Source organism: Hippoglossus hippoglossus, chromosome 6 (assembly GCF_009819705.1).
Source record: "Hippoglossus hippoglossus isolate fHipHip1 chromosome 6, fHipHip1.pri, whole genome shotgun sequence".
Taxonomy (NCBI): domain Eukaryota; kingdom Metazoa; phylum Chordata; class Actinopteri; order Pleuronectiformes; family Pleuronectidae; genus Hippoglossus; species Hippoglossus hippoglossus.
The window spans coordinates 21129657-21147428 of record NC_047156.1 but is presented as its reverse complement, the minus strand read 5'-3'; the positions used below and the strand labels follow the sequence as shown (position 1 = coordinate 21147428).

At 41.7% G+C, this 17772-nt stretch overlaps 1 protein-coding gene across 12 annotated transcripts in view; it reads left to right on the top strand.

Moving 5' to 3' along the window:
• Positions 1-17772, top strand: part of LOC117763641 (unconventional myosin-IXAa-like) — a 147408-nt gene that overhangs the window by 37159 nt on the left and 92477 nt on the right. For all 12 annotated transcript variants that reach the window (XM_034588916.1, XM_034588921.1, XM_034588926.1 and 9 more), the window contains exon 2: positions 29-986. In XM_034588916.1, the coding sequence (XP_034444807.1) occupies positions 96-986 (891 nt within the window). In that variant the 5' untranslated portion in view covers positions 29-95. The remainder of the gene's footprint in view (positions 1-28; positions 987-17772) is intronic.

The following is a 17772-nucleotide window of genomic DNA, read 5'->3' as shown; positions in this document are numbered from 1 at the left end:
CTCCATTTCTCTTTCTGTGCTCCTCCAGTTGAGATGTCCTGAGTCACTCCTCTAGGCCGAGAGAGCGGTTTGCTGATGGGATCGGCTGTGCCACCATGAGCTTACAAGATGGCGGCTGCAGCTACGCCATGGCCACCGCTAGTGGCAGCATGCGGCGGCGCCTGGAGGACCAGGAGTTCAGCCTGCGCGTCTACCCAGGCACCCTGGCTGAGGGCACCATCTATTGCCCCGTCAGCGCCCGCAAGAATACCACAGCTGCTGAAGCCATCGAGTGCCTCATCGAGCGGTTGCACCTGGAGCGTACCAAATGCTACGTGTTGGCTGAGGTGAAGGAGTTTGGTGGGGAGGAATGGATCCTGAACCCCTGTGACTGCCCTGTCCAGCGGATGATGTTGTGGCCACGAAGTGCACTGGAGAATCGCAGCGGTCTGGGCAGTGGCGAAGACTACCGCTTCCTCCTGCGGGAGAAGAACCTAGATGGATCTATTCACTATGGGGGCAGCCTGCAGATGTGGCTGAGGGTGACTGAGGAGCGCCGGCACATGGTGGAAAGGGGTTTCCTCCCCCAGCCTGCAGGGAGCAACCCTCCCTCCGACCTGTGCTCTCTCCCAGAGCTAACTGAGCGCGCCATTTTGGAAAGCCTTCGTGCGCGTTTCCGCCAGGAGAAGATCTACACTTACATTGGGAGTATTCTTATTGTGATTAACCCGTTCCAGTTCCTGCCAATCTACAATCCTAAATATGTCAAATTGTACGACAACCATGCTCTGGGGAAGCTGGAGCCCCACATTTACGCTGTAGCGGATGTGGCATATCATGCAATGCTGCAGCGAAGAAAGAACCAATGCATTGTCATTTCTGGTGAAAGTGGGTCTGGGAAGACCCAGAGCACCAACTTCCTCATTCATCACCTGACGGCCCTCAGCCAGAAGGGGTTCGCCAGCGGGGTGGAGCAGATCATCCTGGGAGCTGGGCCAGTGTTAGAGGTAAGAAACTCACAGCATCTACGGCTTGGTAAACATTATCCCTCAAATTCAGATAGAGGCTTGTCTCAAAATCTTTGGTGAATGTTGCTTGGGGAGGGATAAAACCAGCTAAAGTGATACAAATGAAGACTTTGAACCATTTATTGCTGTTGTAGCATTTGCTACTTGAGTAACTTCTAACTGATTGTCCAGTATTACTTTATGACCAGCCCATTTGAGTCTAATAGCCATTTTTCCATGTTGGAATCTTCCTAGGAACCGTTTTATTACCTCCAATGAGACTATCTTTTTACCCCTGTCCGTTTGTTTGTTGAAATATGCTTGTCTGTCTGTTAGTTAGCAAGATAATGCAAAAACTATTTCCACGAAAATATGGTGGGAGGATTGAATATGGGTCAAGGAAGAACCCTTTCAAATTTGGTGAGGATCGTATCAGGGACCAGGATTTGTTTCTTGTTTTTTATCACTTTCTTTAACATTGAAAGATTTGTCAACATTTTCCATCAGATTCAATGTATAATTTATGGATCTTAAAAAAATTCAAGATCATGTTTCGGGCCTTGATATCTATGAGTGTGTGAAATTTGATTCAGCTTGATTTAATTTAATGAGACTACTGGGGCTTTGCAGTAGTATGCACTCTGAGTGCCTCTCTAGTTAACTACCTGCAGTTTGTTCCAGGGAAACTTGTGTATTGATTTAGTTCCTGGTCCATAGTTTGTAGTCTGTCCTCAGTTAGAGCAAACACAAATGCCTAATTGATGGGCAGGAAGGGAACTTAATGTTTCTGATTTACAGTATGTCCACATTTATTTTCTGACAAAAAGTAACCCTCTAAAGGCCGAGGAGAAGACTTGTTGTAGTGCTGAAGCCACAGTGACTCCTCCATTCAGGATTTAGTAGCTCCCTATAGTTGTCCTGTTTCTCTTGTGTTCGTTGACAAATATAAGTAACTATGGTGTCTCTGCATGTGTTATTGCAACAAGCTCAGGCCAAGCTGACTATAATTCATATGTTGTGAATTAGACACCCTGGTTGTAGAGAGGAAGTGACAAAAGCCTGATGAAATCTGAGGAGAAGTCAGCAGGTTATTTCTCTGGCGGTGGAATGTCAGTTTATGAGACGAGGCATGAAATGGATTATAGAAATGTCCCTCTGAAACTGGAATGCCTCCGCATGCAGGGGAACCTATATTTAGCCCTGGATTTACCACATATGACTCTTATATATATTATTTGATCTAGAAATGGGATTTATTTCTGTGGTGTCCAAAATCTGCATTGATGGGGGAGGAAAAAAGTAATGGAATGTCACCCTAATCCGTCCTGGATTATAAATCAATAATGGATTATGGAAATTCATTGGGAATTTCACGTCTGGCAAACCATGTCAGATGGATTCAAGGGCACAATGTTTTCCTCAGCCTGATGAATCTGTGAGCCGTATACCAAACACTTTGTTGTTTCCTGGATGCCATTTTGTTCAGCTTCCTGTCAGGACGTATGGGAATGTCATGTCAGCACGCAGCTGTGCATGTTGACACCATGTGGGTCCCATGTGGAGGTCTGTACAGTGAAATGAGGCTGTTGGACGGACAGTTGAATATATGGTTTGTCATCTGGAAAACATGAATCACCTTTTAGACCTCCTCGCTGTTCTGGGGATAGAAAGCTACGAGTGCAGCTGCTTTTATGTTTGCAGTTTCGTCACGTAAAGAATAAATAGCCTCTGGCCTTAGTTAAAACCTCATTTTATTCAAGATTGTCAGACAAAACCTAAACTTCGGTGTACTTCTGCTTTATATAGTGAGAAATCTGTTGCATGATAAGAAACCATTGATATGTGTTAAAAATGACTGGTAGCCTCAGCCCAGCTGTGGTTGACCCTGACTGTCACATGGCCACAGTTGCACTTCTCTGCAGGTGATGATTTAACAGAGGTGACTGAATGAAAACCTGTCAGGACTCAGATGCCTGAGGTGACAGCGGTTTGCGAGAACTGAAAAGGCTTGTTCTTGATAACAGCACAGATAGGGGAACACTGGTCTCTGAGGAACTATATACTGTACAGTGGTGTGTGTGTGTGTGTGTGGGGGGGGGGGTTACTGTGTCCTGTGTTATCACTTCCCCATCAGTCACCTGTCTCACCAAGGTGTGACAAACAAGGTGCAGACAAATAAGTGAAAGGGAGATATGATGTAACACACCAAACAGTATACGCAATTCCTGGCTCCAATCTACTATGTTTGACGCCGTCTGTTCCTCGTGCTCATGTTGATAATTTGCTAGATGTAGGAAACATAATTAGAGCAACACAAGAACAGATATTTGATGGGAAAAAAATTGCCTTATTTTGCCAACATATAGTTGTTTCAAGATATTTTGACCTCATTTTACAAATCTCACACTGTATTTGTAAACATAAAGTTGCCAGCCATAAAGTCTGTAAACAAGGGGAAAGAGTCAGACTCTCTCAATTTAAAGATAATTAACTGCACCTCTACTGCTCACTAATGATCACTGTGATATTTCTTGTTTGTTTGGTCCGTACAAAAAGCTTTGCTGAAGTTCCTGGAATCTTCATTTTTAGTCTGACAACTACAACAAGAGATAACACCCCGGTAAAATGGCAAATTTTTACGCATGAACTGGTTTCCTGCATACTATTTCCCAGCTCTCTCCGACAGCTGAACATGACGTCCACATTAATGCCCCGTATGAATCATAAGAACACCAGCTGTATTACAGGCTGCTGCGAATGCCTGACATGTTTCTGCGGGATGAAAACTCTCTGGGGTATAAAGAAGTTTACTGCCGGCCAAGGCACAAGGCTGCAGAGCCGGACAAGTCAAATTCTTTGGCTCTCACAAGTTGTAATGCCAATTACAGAACCATTCCCTCTGGTCAGATGCTGCCGCTGCTGCTCAGAGGCTCTGTGGCAGTTGAGTGTTCGCCCTGAGGCAGAGTCGGGCTGAAAATATGAGGTCAGCGGGGCTTAGATAGATTACAAATTCATGCCAGACTGGAAGAAGTATTCAAATTATGGGTCAATTTGCTGGTTCCCCGATGTGATTAGAAGCTGCCAGCTCCTTTTTGTCTCCCTGTTTAAAATACTATCTCTATAAGTGACTCCATCTACTCTAATCTGTCCTCTAAATGGATGTGCTCTTTCTTTATTTGCAGTCAGAATATTTAAATTCATATAAATAGTTGGGCAGTATAATTCTTTACATTTTTAACAAATATCGCATTTTCTTTACGAATTTTAAACATTGTTGTATGTCATCTGTACAGATATAAACCCCAAATTTGGGATTTTGGACAACACACTTATCTCCAGCGCCTCAATGCTTACATTAATTGAAAACATATTATGTGGTACTTCAGTTAATTTGGTCATGGAAACACGAAATTCTGCTTAAAGCTCCTATTATTGATGTTCCTGAAATTAACTGCAAAACTGAAATTCTCCTATTTTGGTGCGGATAGGCATTATGGGACGGATCCAGAATTTTTGTATAACATTGTGAGATAGGGCGGTTTTCAATATTTGAACTGTTCTCCCAGTGATTAACTCTTTGATTTTGATGGATAAAATCATACCCATGGGAACTGATATCTGAGTGTGTGTAATGTGATGCAGCTTGATTTGAATTTAAGGAGATTGTTGGGCCTTGGCGGGGGTATGCGCTCTACTGAGTGATATTCCAGTTTTTAAAGTAAAAAGCCAAACATTTACTTGCTTCAGCTCTTTCATTGTGATGTTTTAATTTATTTTACTTCACTCTTTACTGATTTATGATCTGAATCTTAAATGGCGATGGGCACAATTCTTTGACATTTTGTCTATGAAACGATAAATTGAGAATATAATCATGAGATCAGTCAATAATGGAAATAATCATTAGTTGTAACCATAATCTATTCTGTTGACAGAAATGGGGGAAGAATATGACCTTTTAAATGCAGATACCACAGCTGAGAACTCAGAGATGTGAAAGGATCTAACCTTGAAAAACTAAAACTAAAAAATGCTTGACAAGAAATGTAAGAAAGCTGTGCAAAACAAAGAATTTGGTGACTGTGTACATTAGTTAAAAACACAGACAAACAAATGACATAAAGAATTGTAGTCATCTAGAGTTTGACTTTAACTCACACACATTTTCCAGCATTAGAAAGTAGGTGTGGATTAAAAGTGAAAACTTCTCAGGATGAGAAACGTCTCAGTAGCAGGAGACGTGGTTGGACCTTAATTTTGAGGACATTTGTAAAATTGCCTGTAGACGCAGATAAATCATTCTTTTCGGATTCACTTAAGAAGCTTACTGCCAACTGGATGAATGGAGGGGGAGGGGAACCTGCAAGCAAGTGATTTTTTTTTTTTTAATCTTCATAAATATTTTAAATCAGTTATTTTAAGTCTTGCGGGCACCACGTTTGACTGACAACATTTAAATGTGAACTGAGTCGGCATGCAGTGTGTTTTCTGAGTCATTCAGGCAGAGGAAGCTTCTCTTTTCTTTGGGGAAACCAAGGACACGCTTTTTCTGAAGGTTTGGAGGTAAAAATAAAATGGTTTGTAGCATGCAGTTGGATGCAGATGCTAAAATGTGATGCCATTCTCTTCGTTCCTTCCACTTCTTCACCTCTGGACCTCTCTCCTGTTCGTGCCTGTGCGCTGAATCCGACGGAGCAGTGTGGCCGTCAGCCCTGTGCTTCAAATCGGGTTAACGCCGAGCACAAGGTCAACAGCACCGCAAGCGGGGGTCATTAATTTATCCAGTGCGGACGACTCTCACTCCTACACTGCAAGAGACATGAGCAAATAATAGTACACAAATACAAGATAATACGCACAACTAGCTCATGGCAGAACATGAACATGACAAACAAGGAAATAATCAGCTCGGTAACACTGACATAAGCAGAGATTCACTTGCTTTAGACTTAATTTTCTTGTTCTTTTTGCAAAATATCATCCTTAAACTGTCAAATAACCCAACACGTGATATCCATATTAATGCTCAGCTATTATTTTCCACTGCTGGAAGCCATCTCTCCAAAATCTTCCTCTAATTGTTTCCGATTTGCCGTTTCTACTTTGTTGTTTTAATTTTCCATAAATTTTGAATGCGGCCTGCTCTTCGTCTCACTACTTTCTGTGCTGCACCAACATGCTCAGCTGCTTCTGGCTACTAGATCACTTTATTTCTGATTAGATTAAGAGACTATTTTTATCAGCACACTCTGCAAGGGAAAAAAACTTTTTTTAAACAGTTTACCGAAAACATGTGAAGAAGTTTAAATGCAGGAAAGCTGTTAATACTTAGGGCTGGTTAATATCTTAGTAACATATTTCCTGCCTAAATTTTGTAATTCCAATTATTATTATTAAAACCTGACTGAAAAAGTTATTTCTGGTTTATAGTATAGTAGTATGAAGTATTTTGGGTGTAATCTTGCTGTAATATGATTTATATCAACCAAAATAAATTGTATTATTAGGGCTACAAGTGGCTATAATTCAAATTATGAACTGTAAAGGCTTGAGAAGAGCACATACCTCTGCCAGGACTTACTTTATTCCCATATTGCATTATCATGTATTAAGATCATATACATAAACCATGTACACAGAACTGTTCTGCACACTGCTCACACTAAACACGACAAAATATCCATTCTGTATACTTGAAAGGATTATTTGTTACAGTAAAGTAACTGAATAAAGATCACCCCCCTAATAAAAATGTTAATTTTGATTCACAAACTCTGGATCATTTTGTGGATCCACAATTATTTTTGTTTGTAATATTCCTTGAGAAATTCACAAAAACGTAAAAAAAAACAAAAACGCCCCATCTCGCAAAGTTAGTAAGTGAGTAAAAAATCGGTTCTGGATCAGCACCAAAAGTTACAGGGGGGGTTTCCCTAACCTAATCTGCATCCGTCTACCACGTTTCATGGTAATCTGTCCAGATGTTTGTGTTCTGCTAACAACAAACAAACAATGCATGCAGATGATAAAATAACCTCTCTGGTGCAGGTCATTTTTCTTTCTGTTATTTTTGTGTTGAATCGATTCAGTGTTTCATCGACAAAGTGTGAAAATGTGCAGAATTCTTACTAGAGTCTCAGCTGATGTCTTCATGTTACTTGTTCTGTCCGACAAACCTGCTCAGTTTAAAGCACATAAGACGAAGAAAGGAAACAAATCCTAACAACATAGGAGCTGAAGCAAACTCATATTTAGTGTTTTTACTTGAACATGATTATCAACAATAATAATATTTTCTTTCTTTTCTTCCTGTTTTAACCGTACAACCTAGTCCCACTTGCATTTAGTCATAAAGAGCATCTTTATCCTGAACCTTTGTAAATTTTAAACCCTTTTGCACACATATCTACACACATACATACGTACACGTACTGCCAGCTTATGGCCGTGACCTTTACTGCGGTGGTGGAGAAAGTGACTCTTTGTGACTCGATGGCTCTTCTTTTAAGGACACAGTAGCGTGCGTGTGCGTGTGTATGTGTGTGGCAGTTAGCTGACTCACTGGGACTGAGCACACACAGCTGTATTGTCATGATTGACAACCTTGACGGACTCGTCGGCTGCTGTTTCCATGTGACCCATTGGCAACAGTGCTGCATTTGTAGCCACTGGACCACAGTGTGCATCTTCTCAGAAATACAGCAGAACAGACCGTAAGCCTTACGTCACGCTGGTGGTATCATCATGACAGTTCTTTATAAGCCGGCTCACTAGAATAATTTCTTGTCTTTAATAACGCACCGCAGATGGTCAGTAAGTGCAGCCGTGTGTAATGTGAGCTGCCATTAGAGCCAGGTGACAGAGGAGATCTTACTGTACAGCGGGACAGTGCAGACGGGAAGACAGCTGGCACGCTGATGGGAAGGATATGGCTCCTGTGGCCATTGTGTGTATTCTGGTCAGTACAGTCATCTGATCTCAGATGCTTTTTCTGCAGCCAATTAGTCAATCAGTCAATGTTCATCTCTAATCGTGTTGCAATTTCATGCGAACTTGAGAGCTCGTCTTAATATATTTTGCTTGATCATAATTCTTTGACATTTTGTATATTAAATGATAAATTGACTATATAATGGTGAGATCAATCTGTAATCTGTTGACATAAAGGAAAGAAGGATGGCCTTACCAGTCCAGATACCATAGCTGAGAACTCAGAACTGCTCAGAACAAACCTTTATCTTGATGTTCTCCTTTACACTTGACATCCATTGCACTTCTGTCCGTCCTGGGAGAGGGATCCCTCACATGTGGCTCTCTCTGAGGTTTCTACGTTCTTTTTTCCCTGTTAAAAGGGTTTTTAAGTAGTTTTTCCTTACTCTTGTTGAGGGATAAGGGCAGAGGATGTCACACCATGTCAAAGCCCTATGAGACAAATTGTGATTTGTGAATATGGGCTATACAAATACAATTTGATTGATTGATTGATTGAACTGTGAATCTATTTGACAACTAAAGAAAACACAAATACATTTTTGTTGATTTTATTGGAATAATGTGCGAATACTACTACTAATAAAAAATAAGTATATTTAGGGGATGTTATGGATGAGTGTTTTCAATTTCATGCAGATCCAAATTAAAATCTGGATCTAGTGGTCATAAATGTGGTTTCATAGGGGTGTAGGTTTTTTGTTGTTGTTGCTATTTGGTGACAAATAGAGCTAGAAACCTGTAACTACCAGAGCAATGTTCAGCTGAGAAACAGAATGTGACTTTAGCTACGTTGGATAAGACAACTATAAGGGACAATGCCAGCCTCCTCCAGCCAATCAGAGCGCAGGATCAGGTGAAGGGCATGAAGGTGCGTGTAGCATTGAGGTCCCCACTGATATTTTACACTGCATTTTTTAATCAGGGAAATACAGCAATAGCCATGTGTGTGAGGGACATGTTAACACCGTTTTCATGGATTCACCATGTCCCTACTTGTGTGTTTTTGAGATTAGATGTAGTTTGAGGACCGGTCGGGTGATGGTGAAAGATTGTGTATTGTGTGATCCCCCTGTCGTCAGTCAGTCATGTAGTGTGAACTCATAACGACTTCAAGACTCCCGATCACGGAAGTCACAGTGTGAACAGTTAATCTTATAAAGCACAGCACAGAAATGAAAGTAAATTAAGTTATTTTAGGATATTCACAATACATCTTTAAGATCTAAACTTCTTCAGCTGGTTTCTCTTCAAGTCATCAAGGTTCGAACGTCCCTCGGCTCATCAGGCTGCATGTGCTTGTACAAGCTAAGAAAACACAAGATACTTGACCTCCTGTTGGATCATCATAAATAGAGGAAGACCACTAAATTGGCATTGAGGGATGAGTGGGGAAGAAAAGAAAAGCATCTTTGACTCTCATGTAAGTTGGACAGACTTCTACGCAGACTCATAAATTGAAAAGAAACGTTGGGATTTTCCAGAAAGCTCATAGTCTGCATTGGAAACCGCCGTTATTTATCTCCAAATTTTGGATACATACAGATTCAGTGGATTTAGGGTCTTGTCTCGTTCAAGGACATTTTTTGAAAGGTCCTGCAGCTGCTGATGGACACGTGCCAGCGGCGAGTGGTCTGCAGTGCTTTCCTGGCTTATGCTCAGTAAATGTTGAAATAATCTTAAAATAATTTCTATGCTAAAAATGTTGTGTTATTGTGTAATTGATTTGTGTTTAAGTTATTGTCATTTGAAGAGTAAAGGCAGCTCATCCTTGATTTGGACATGTCGATAGGGGAGCTGGGATCATGTATCCCTGCGTCAAATCCCCCTGAAGGTGCGCTCAGGCTTTGAGACTGACCCCAGCTGTGTGGTGCCGTGTCAGGGGACTGAGGGTCCACAGGGGCCGGACTACAGCCTGTATTTGTTCTGTTGGTGTGGCCAGAAGACCTGCCGGCTTGCCTGCTTGCTGCAGAAGTAGCTGAGAAGACCTCCCCACTTTCACCAGATGGTTCCCATCCAGATGTCCCCCCTCCTCTTAACCGGGCCCTGAGGGAGACGACCTGTCTACCGTGGCTGATAGATGGCTCCAGGTAGTGCCTCGGCCCCCCTGGATTTAAAAGTCTGTGTGTACAAAGGCCTGTGTATTGTAAAGTGTGTGTCTGGGCTTGAGAAGCTGCTCGATACCTTTATCCGACACAACAGAGCCTGGGACTGGAGAGAGCTACTTGGTAAAGCTTTAAATTCCTTGTAGCCTGGACATACGGACACACTTACTCTCCATTACTCTCTTACATTAGTACCACGGCTGCCGTGGTTGAACCCGCTGAACCTGAAAGACCAATTGAAAAACGTAATGCCTGTGACGAGGCTAGTGGTTTGGCAGAGGAAGTACGTATTACTTCACCTTTGCTCAAGGCAGGAGCGTTTTGAAGGGGAGCTGTTTTTATTCCCACTTGAATGAGGACAACACTGTTCTGCACTACTTCCACTGCTCAATTTCTCTCTCTGCGTGTGTGTGTTTGTGTGTGTGCACGCCTGTCAGAACGTGTTCTCAGCCAGCTCTCCCAGCAACAGGAGTGTGTCCTTGGTGTTTAAATCACAATGAGACGTCCAAAAGCTCTCTGCAGTATTAAGATTGGTCTCTGCGGAGGAAGGACACGCTGGTTTTATCACTGTGGTCCTGTGCACGATGGAGTGCCTCCTTCTAGTGAATGGCCACATTAGCTTTCATTCATCCTTTGCAGATGCTGGAGTTTTAACATGACTGAGCGAGCAACCCTCTCCTGTTTTAGTAACACGCTGTGTAGCATGTTGAACAAAGGCTCTTCCTGTGCAGACAGATTTTGTGCATTGCGTTTCCAGAGCTCGTCTAAATCCCAGCTTTTCTCCAGCAGCAGCAGAATGAGTCTTCCTTTCAGTGCATGAGGCCTAACAATAGCCGCCGTCTTTACCTCAAAGGGGTCGTCCGTTGACTAGCTATCGTGGGTGTGTATTGGCTATATCCACCTAGCCCACCTCGGGGCCCTCCATGTTCCTGTTAGCGCTTGCATCCCTATAATGCGTATCCTCTGGGCAGCGAGCCCTCTTCGAAGCGCTCCCACACATCTGCTTGCTGGATTATCCTCATCTCCTTCTCGCTCTGTCTTTCTCTGCGGCATTCCCTCTTTACTCTGTCAGGAAGCTCAGTACATCTCAGTACAGTGTGTATTTATCCCTGCAGACAGCTGTGCACGGTGCACTCTAATGCTCTGTGGTCGTATACTGTTGTTGACCTGGACGAGGTTCAACCCAACATCAGCGGCCAAGTTTTCTTTTCTTGCTCTCTGCAGCCTGGAAAATTAATTTCTGCTGTTTGCTCAGTCTGCTTTACTTGTTCATCTGTGCCTGTCACTTATTTATATCCAATATTTTTACTGTGTCTTTGAGCAATATTTGAATGTCTCATGTAGAAAATGCAGAGTTGTCACGCAGACTGTCCTTGTCTCATGTTCAAGTGTCACATGATTGTTCAAAATTATTTGTGAGACATAGTTGAGGATTCTTTGTGATTTTTACATTAAAGACCTAAAATCCACCACATATTTGTCATTATTGCTCTAAAAGATCACCTAAATGATAAATGGACTATCAAAACAGTCAAGTATTCATTTTTAGTTGATTAATTGACTAATCAGTGCAGCTCTACAGCGGTGTCAAAACTTAAATTACTTGAAAAAGTTTCTTAAATTCAAACAAATGTGATTTTGTGTCCCAGACTGCTACTTATGCATCCTATGATTATTATCTCGGTTTCTGTATCAATTTTTTTCTGTAATGTCAGTTTTTAAATGATAGTTACTTTTCAAACTGAAACATAAAGATTATGTGCTGACACACAGCACAGTCAGTAGCTCATGTCTTTCATGGTATAATCATGTAGTGGTAGTGCCTCATCTTTGTGTGAATGCACCATGATATCTTCTCTTACAGGGACCCTGACCAATTGTGATATTGTTTAAATATAAAGGCAGAGCTCTGACTGTGAAAGAGGAAGCCATGTTTCACATCTTCCTCTTGTTGCTCCTTTTTTTTCTGTCAGACCCGACATAACTCCGCCCACCAGATTTAGTGAAAGGCTTGCGACAGGAAATTGATCGTCCAAATGGGCCTGATTCAATCTGAGCCTGCTTACATGGTGTTGCAGCAATCAGAGCCAGATGAGATTACAAACATTAGGAGTCTTAGTTAGACTCGAGGCCATCTGGGCTGATGGCAGCAATTTAGCAAACTGGATCTTTGCAAGTGATCTTTTCTATTTAAATCTGTTAACTACAGTGTCATGAATCAAGCGTGGGATTTAATCGAATGAAGCACCATTGATCAAAATTAAGGGGTCTTCTATTTTAAATTGTGATATTTCTCCTTTCAAGACGATGTGAAATTTCTGTTGCTCACTATTTCTTTCATAGAAAGTTTTCGTATTGTTTAAATTTGCATCTGTCTCATGTTACTCATTGCCTTTCCTCTGTGTATTCTGCGGTGGTGATCCACCCTTTGAGGAGTTATTTTAACTTTGCAGAGAAAACAAATCCAGCTTTTGTTTGTGAGTTTCTGGAGAAGGTTTGCCTTTAATTGGAAGCTTTTGTGCATGACTGCAGCGTATGATGATGCACAGAGGACCAAAACTCAGAGAGAGATTTTAGAGTTGATATAAAATAACATTTTCCACCCTGATGCATCACATGTGGAAATTTGAATCTCTGTCTGTGCTGGAAACACTTTGAAATATACAATTACGGAGCAGTTTATAAAAATAAGGCAAAGAAGACGTGCCCAAAAAAGTTTAATCTGATATATGTAGCACATCAAACTGCATACTGTATACTTCATGTACAGAACATTCAGTATAGTATTGTGTCTTTATCAATATTCTCATTCACGGTTAGAACCGACCTATTTAGGATGCCAGATTCACATTTGGCTTGAATTATTTTTATATAACTGAACTTATAACTTCAGTTTTAATTATATATACCTCTTTTATGGTGGGAGTAGCTTTTCTGCTTTAATGCGATTATGTGAATAAAGCTTTACACTTTTTCACTCAGACCTTTTTAAATTAACTTGAAGAGACTTCAGCTTCAAACTAAAAAATGAGAATGTAGTTCTAGATTAAAGTCTTTAGTTTGAACATATATTTTTTCCCCCTTTCTAATGAAGTAGCTACCTGCCCCACCATGACCGGAGGAGTGTGTGATGCCTCAGGCAGTGCAGCAGAATCTGGTGCTAAACATGATAAACCCTCCTGCTTTATTAGACGCACAAGTGTTATTTGGCTTCGAGTTATTCGTGCTGTAGTGGAGTCCATTACCAAGGATGTTCTTTCTTGTGGCAGCTCCGGCTTTGTGGTGAGACCCCTGTTGTGTTGAACTGTGCAGCTGAAATCCCACTCGTTTGTATTCACTTCTCAGCTACAGTAATTACAACTGTGAATCTGTGCACAAGCGTTGAGCTTTTTTATCCTGCCACTCCTGCTTAAGAGACAAATCTGTGTCACTTAGTAGAAGAAGGTTGTCTCAACATGGAATAAGTCATCTGACAGCTGAATTTAAATTTTTTTTATGACCACGGGTTAGTGTACTGAATCACGTCTGAAATCTCTGATCTGTTCACAGAAAGTGATTTGCGTGGCCGCAGGGTTCATCGCAGGTTCTCAGTTTTTTGTTTCCACATTTTGATATTTTTAACAGGCTACCTGACTGTTAAAACATACCTGACATGGGTATGTGTCTGGAAATGTGTTCTAAAAATGGCAGATATTTGCTAATTTTCTCCTGTGGCAGATTGCTGTTTGTGTGCATCTTTGTGAGTCTCTATAGCTGCTTCCAGACATGCACTGAGCTTCAGAGATTCTCTGCACTTTTTCCAAAGGAGGTGCATGTGTGAACGCAAATGTCCGAGTGAGAGCCTCCAGATTATTATTATTTGTATTATAATATAGCATTATGTACTATTATATTATTATCTGCTGACTTTATCCGTCTGGCCTCTTGGTCTAAAGCCTGTAGAAAGTCAGGAGAATCACATGTGAGAACACTGCATGGGGATCCCCCGCTGGATTCACTGCAAGCGAGCTTGATGAAGCTTCTAAAACGCAATAGACGCAAAAATGAAAAAACAAAAAGATATAAACAACATCTCCCAGTAAAAAAGAGGAGTCATACACACCGAAGACACAGACGAAGATGTCTAGAGATTTTGTGGTGATAAGAGCCGACACTGGTGTCTGTGTGTTCTAAAGAAAATCACATGATCTCTGCAGCAGCTTTTATCTGGATTCACTATCTTTGTATCTTTGTGCATGTTAACAAAACACTTCACACATGAAGCCTCATCCATCAGGTTTCAACAGGCCTGTGGAGAAACACACACACACACACACACACACACACACACACACACACACACACACACACACACACACATACCACGACCACCTCTTCTCTCCAAATAACTCAATGAAGATAAATGAATGATGGGATGAACGGTGCAGATGTGCCTTTCAGTGTGTAAGTGGGTGGGTCAATGAAACTGCTGGGAGTGGCTCGTTGTAGTTAGAACATGTTCCTATAGTTTTTGTCATTGCAATGTACATGTGTGTGTGTTTTTGTGTGTGTGTGTGTGTGTGTGTGTGTGTGTGTGTGCGTGCCAGTGCTGTGTTTGATGCTCTTGTGTGCAAAGCTGCACTGAACTCAAATGACAAAGCAAAGTGTGTTGTATTCATGTTCTTTCTTCCTATGAATTGGTTGTTTACCGTATCCTTTCTACTTTACTTTTCATTTTCCGATCCCAGCTCTGTCTCTCTCTTCATGGGGAGGATACACATAGAAGTTAGCTATCGTATCCACTAGCTAAATGAGTTGTAGTTCAATTTAATCATTATTTTATCAATCCTAAAATCAATAATAATCTTGCACTAAAATTAATCTAATCCACACTGATCTGTTTTTTGTATGTTGTGCTTCTTTGAAAAGAGAAGTTGATTCATCCCTGTAACTGTGATGACATAGTTTGTTCATAGTGGAGCCACCCAGTTGTGTTTCTCTGTATTTCTGAGGAATCACAAGAAGAAAAGTCTTAAGAACTTGGGTTTTGAAATGAATGATAGTTTTGAGTTACATTATGATGGTAAGCTCTATCAGGAATCTTTCTGCTATCAAGCAGAGAGTAAGGAAGCAAAGTTCAAAACAAAATCAAATCTAAATTCAATTGTTTTGAGTCACATTATCCAGCAAAGAAAAAAAAAAATATATATATATATAATATATCATAGTATATCTGAAAATACTGTGATTAGTATATGTTCTGACTGCAGGGAGTGATGGGTGTGGTGCACAGTCCTGGTGTCCTGTCTCTGTTGTATCCCGGCAGATGCTCACTGTGTGTTCCCAATGATGCAACAGCCCTGCAGAGAGAAGATGAAAGCTCTCTGATGCAGCACCCAGCCTCCTAGAGCCTTTTTCTTCTCTCCATCCCACCCACTCCACCACAGCCCCGCGGGCTCATGGCACATGGGGGTGGGGTACCAGAGGAAGAGGAGAGCGAAGGAAAAGAGGAGATGAGAGGAGGAGGATGAAATCCTCATTTTAATAATGAAGAGCGGGAGAGTCCCTTTCAAGCGAGCAGTGCCCCAGTTTCAGGAGGTTTTACTAAAATCGAGTTGAGGCTGGTAACACAGATTTTACTCTTCTCGAAAGCCATTTCTGCTGATGTGAAGCCGTGCTGCACAAACACTTCCTCAAGGGGTTAAAGCAGTTCTCATGCCACATCCAGTCGCCTCTCACCTCCTTAGCAGCTTGCTCACCTTGTAAACAAAAGGCATAAAGAATGTGTGTGAGTGCCCTTGGAGCTGTGAGTCCTGCAGAAGTCCTTATAGGGAGTTTAATAGGTCAGATCTGCTGCAGTCTGGGCTGTTTATCGCTTCCTCCCATTAAACACTGAACAATCACTGCCCTGGTTGACGATGGCGGCAATCACAGGGCAGAGGTCACGGAAGATGAGCAGTGTAGAGTCAGTGGACATCACTCACTAAGCAAAATGTGTTCAGTCTCTGAAACTTAAACTATTGGTATTTGTTCTTAGTCTTGTAAACCTTTCAGGAGAGTTTACATGTTCTCTCTGTGCCTGTGTGATTTTTCCCTGGCTTCCTCCAGCTTCCTCCAAAGACATGAAGATTGGGGTTAGATTAACTGGAGACTAAATTGTACGTAGGTGTGATTGTGATTAGTTGTTTGTCTCTATGTGTCAGCCCTTTGATTCGCTGGTGACCTGTCTAGGGTGTACCCTGCATCTCGCCCAATGTCCGAGTGGATTGGCTCCAACTCACCCGTAACCCTCAAATGATACGCAGTGTTAACGATGGATGGATGGATGGATGGATGGATGGATGGATGGATGGACGGACAAAAATCTGTTGCATAATAGTATGTCGTTTACATATTTGTCCTCTGTGGCTTATTTGAGCTAATGTATTTGTTTTACATTACCTATATGTATAATAAATAGAAGGACGGTACTCCAGAAGCCTTTAAACAGCAACAGTACAAGGAAAAAGTATTTGTATCGTAGTATTAGTAGAAAAACGACTTTAGATGTTTTTGACATTTTAGACATAATGTGAGCCTTTTCACAGGTGTTGGATATTGATGGTGAGCTGGACTGGAACCTGCCATTGGTTCTAATTGGCAAAATGTCCACAAATGTCTCCACACCACTTAGACAGACAGAGCGGACTGTGTGATTTCATCATGGTACATGCTCTTCAATTTTAGTTTTAAATTCCTGCTTATTTACTGTGTGAGGATAAACATAGATGCGTTGCTGCTCCGTCATGAGAGGGCTGTTAGTTTGCAGCAGTTTGGATGATCCTGTGGCAAAGCTGTTATTTTACAGTTAACTGTGGATTGACCCTAAATGAGCACTGAGTTTGTTGTTAGGATCCTGAGGTTTTCCACTCATGACTCAGTGTGTGTGTTTTGTTTGTGTGAGCATATATAGTATGTGTGTGTTTGTTTTTGCATCACATGTGGTGAGTGCTCCAGTGGCCTGTTGTAATGTTCACATTGGCACCGTGCATTTCTGCGGCATCGGTGGCTGCAGCCTGATGTAAAAATAGGCCAGGTTGCTGCTGCTGGAGCATCATTCTGAAGTCTGACACACGTCAGGTCAGAGAAGGAGACACAAAGAGATGGAGAGACGGAGGGGAGAAGTGAGTGATGAAAAAGATAATAAGGCTTGGAAGTAGAGACAGGAGACATGTTGAGGTTGAGGCAAAGGAAAGAAAGAAATAGTTCAGCTCAGTTTCCTGAGAATTGTTCCAGCTAATTTCAGATACAAAGAGGAAACAGAGCTGTCTCCCTCGATGTTTCCTTCCCCGACAGACACAGATTAGGCGGGAGGAAATGCCATTCTCCTTTTATTGAATTAATTTGGCAGATCCACTGGTAGAACAGAGCACTGATCTAACTTCCCCTCTTGTCCTTGCCTTGGCACTTTGGTAACATAATACCCCATCCACGAGCTCAGAGGTCGGACCATAATTCCATGTGTCCTGCCATTTTTGCTCTCGAGCTGCCTGCCGTTCACTGAGTTATGAACCGTAAGGTTACTCTCAGTTAAAGCTGGAGTTATTTCATGTGTTTTTGGACACTGTAGATATGCAAATTGCCAAACTGGAAACTGGATTCATTGGCCTCAAAAAGCTGTAAATCCACCATGTTTATCTCATAAATTTGAACACTGTGTGTTTTTTGCCTCG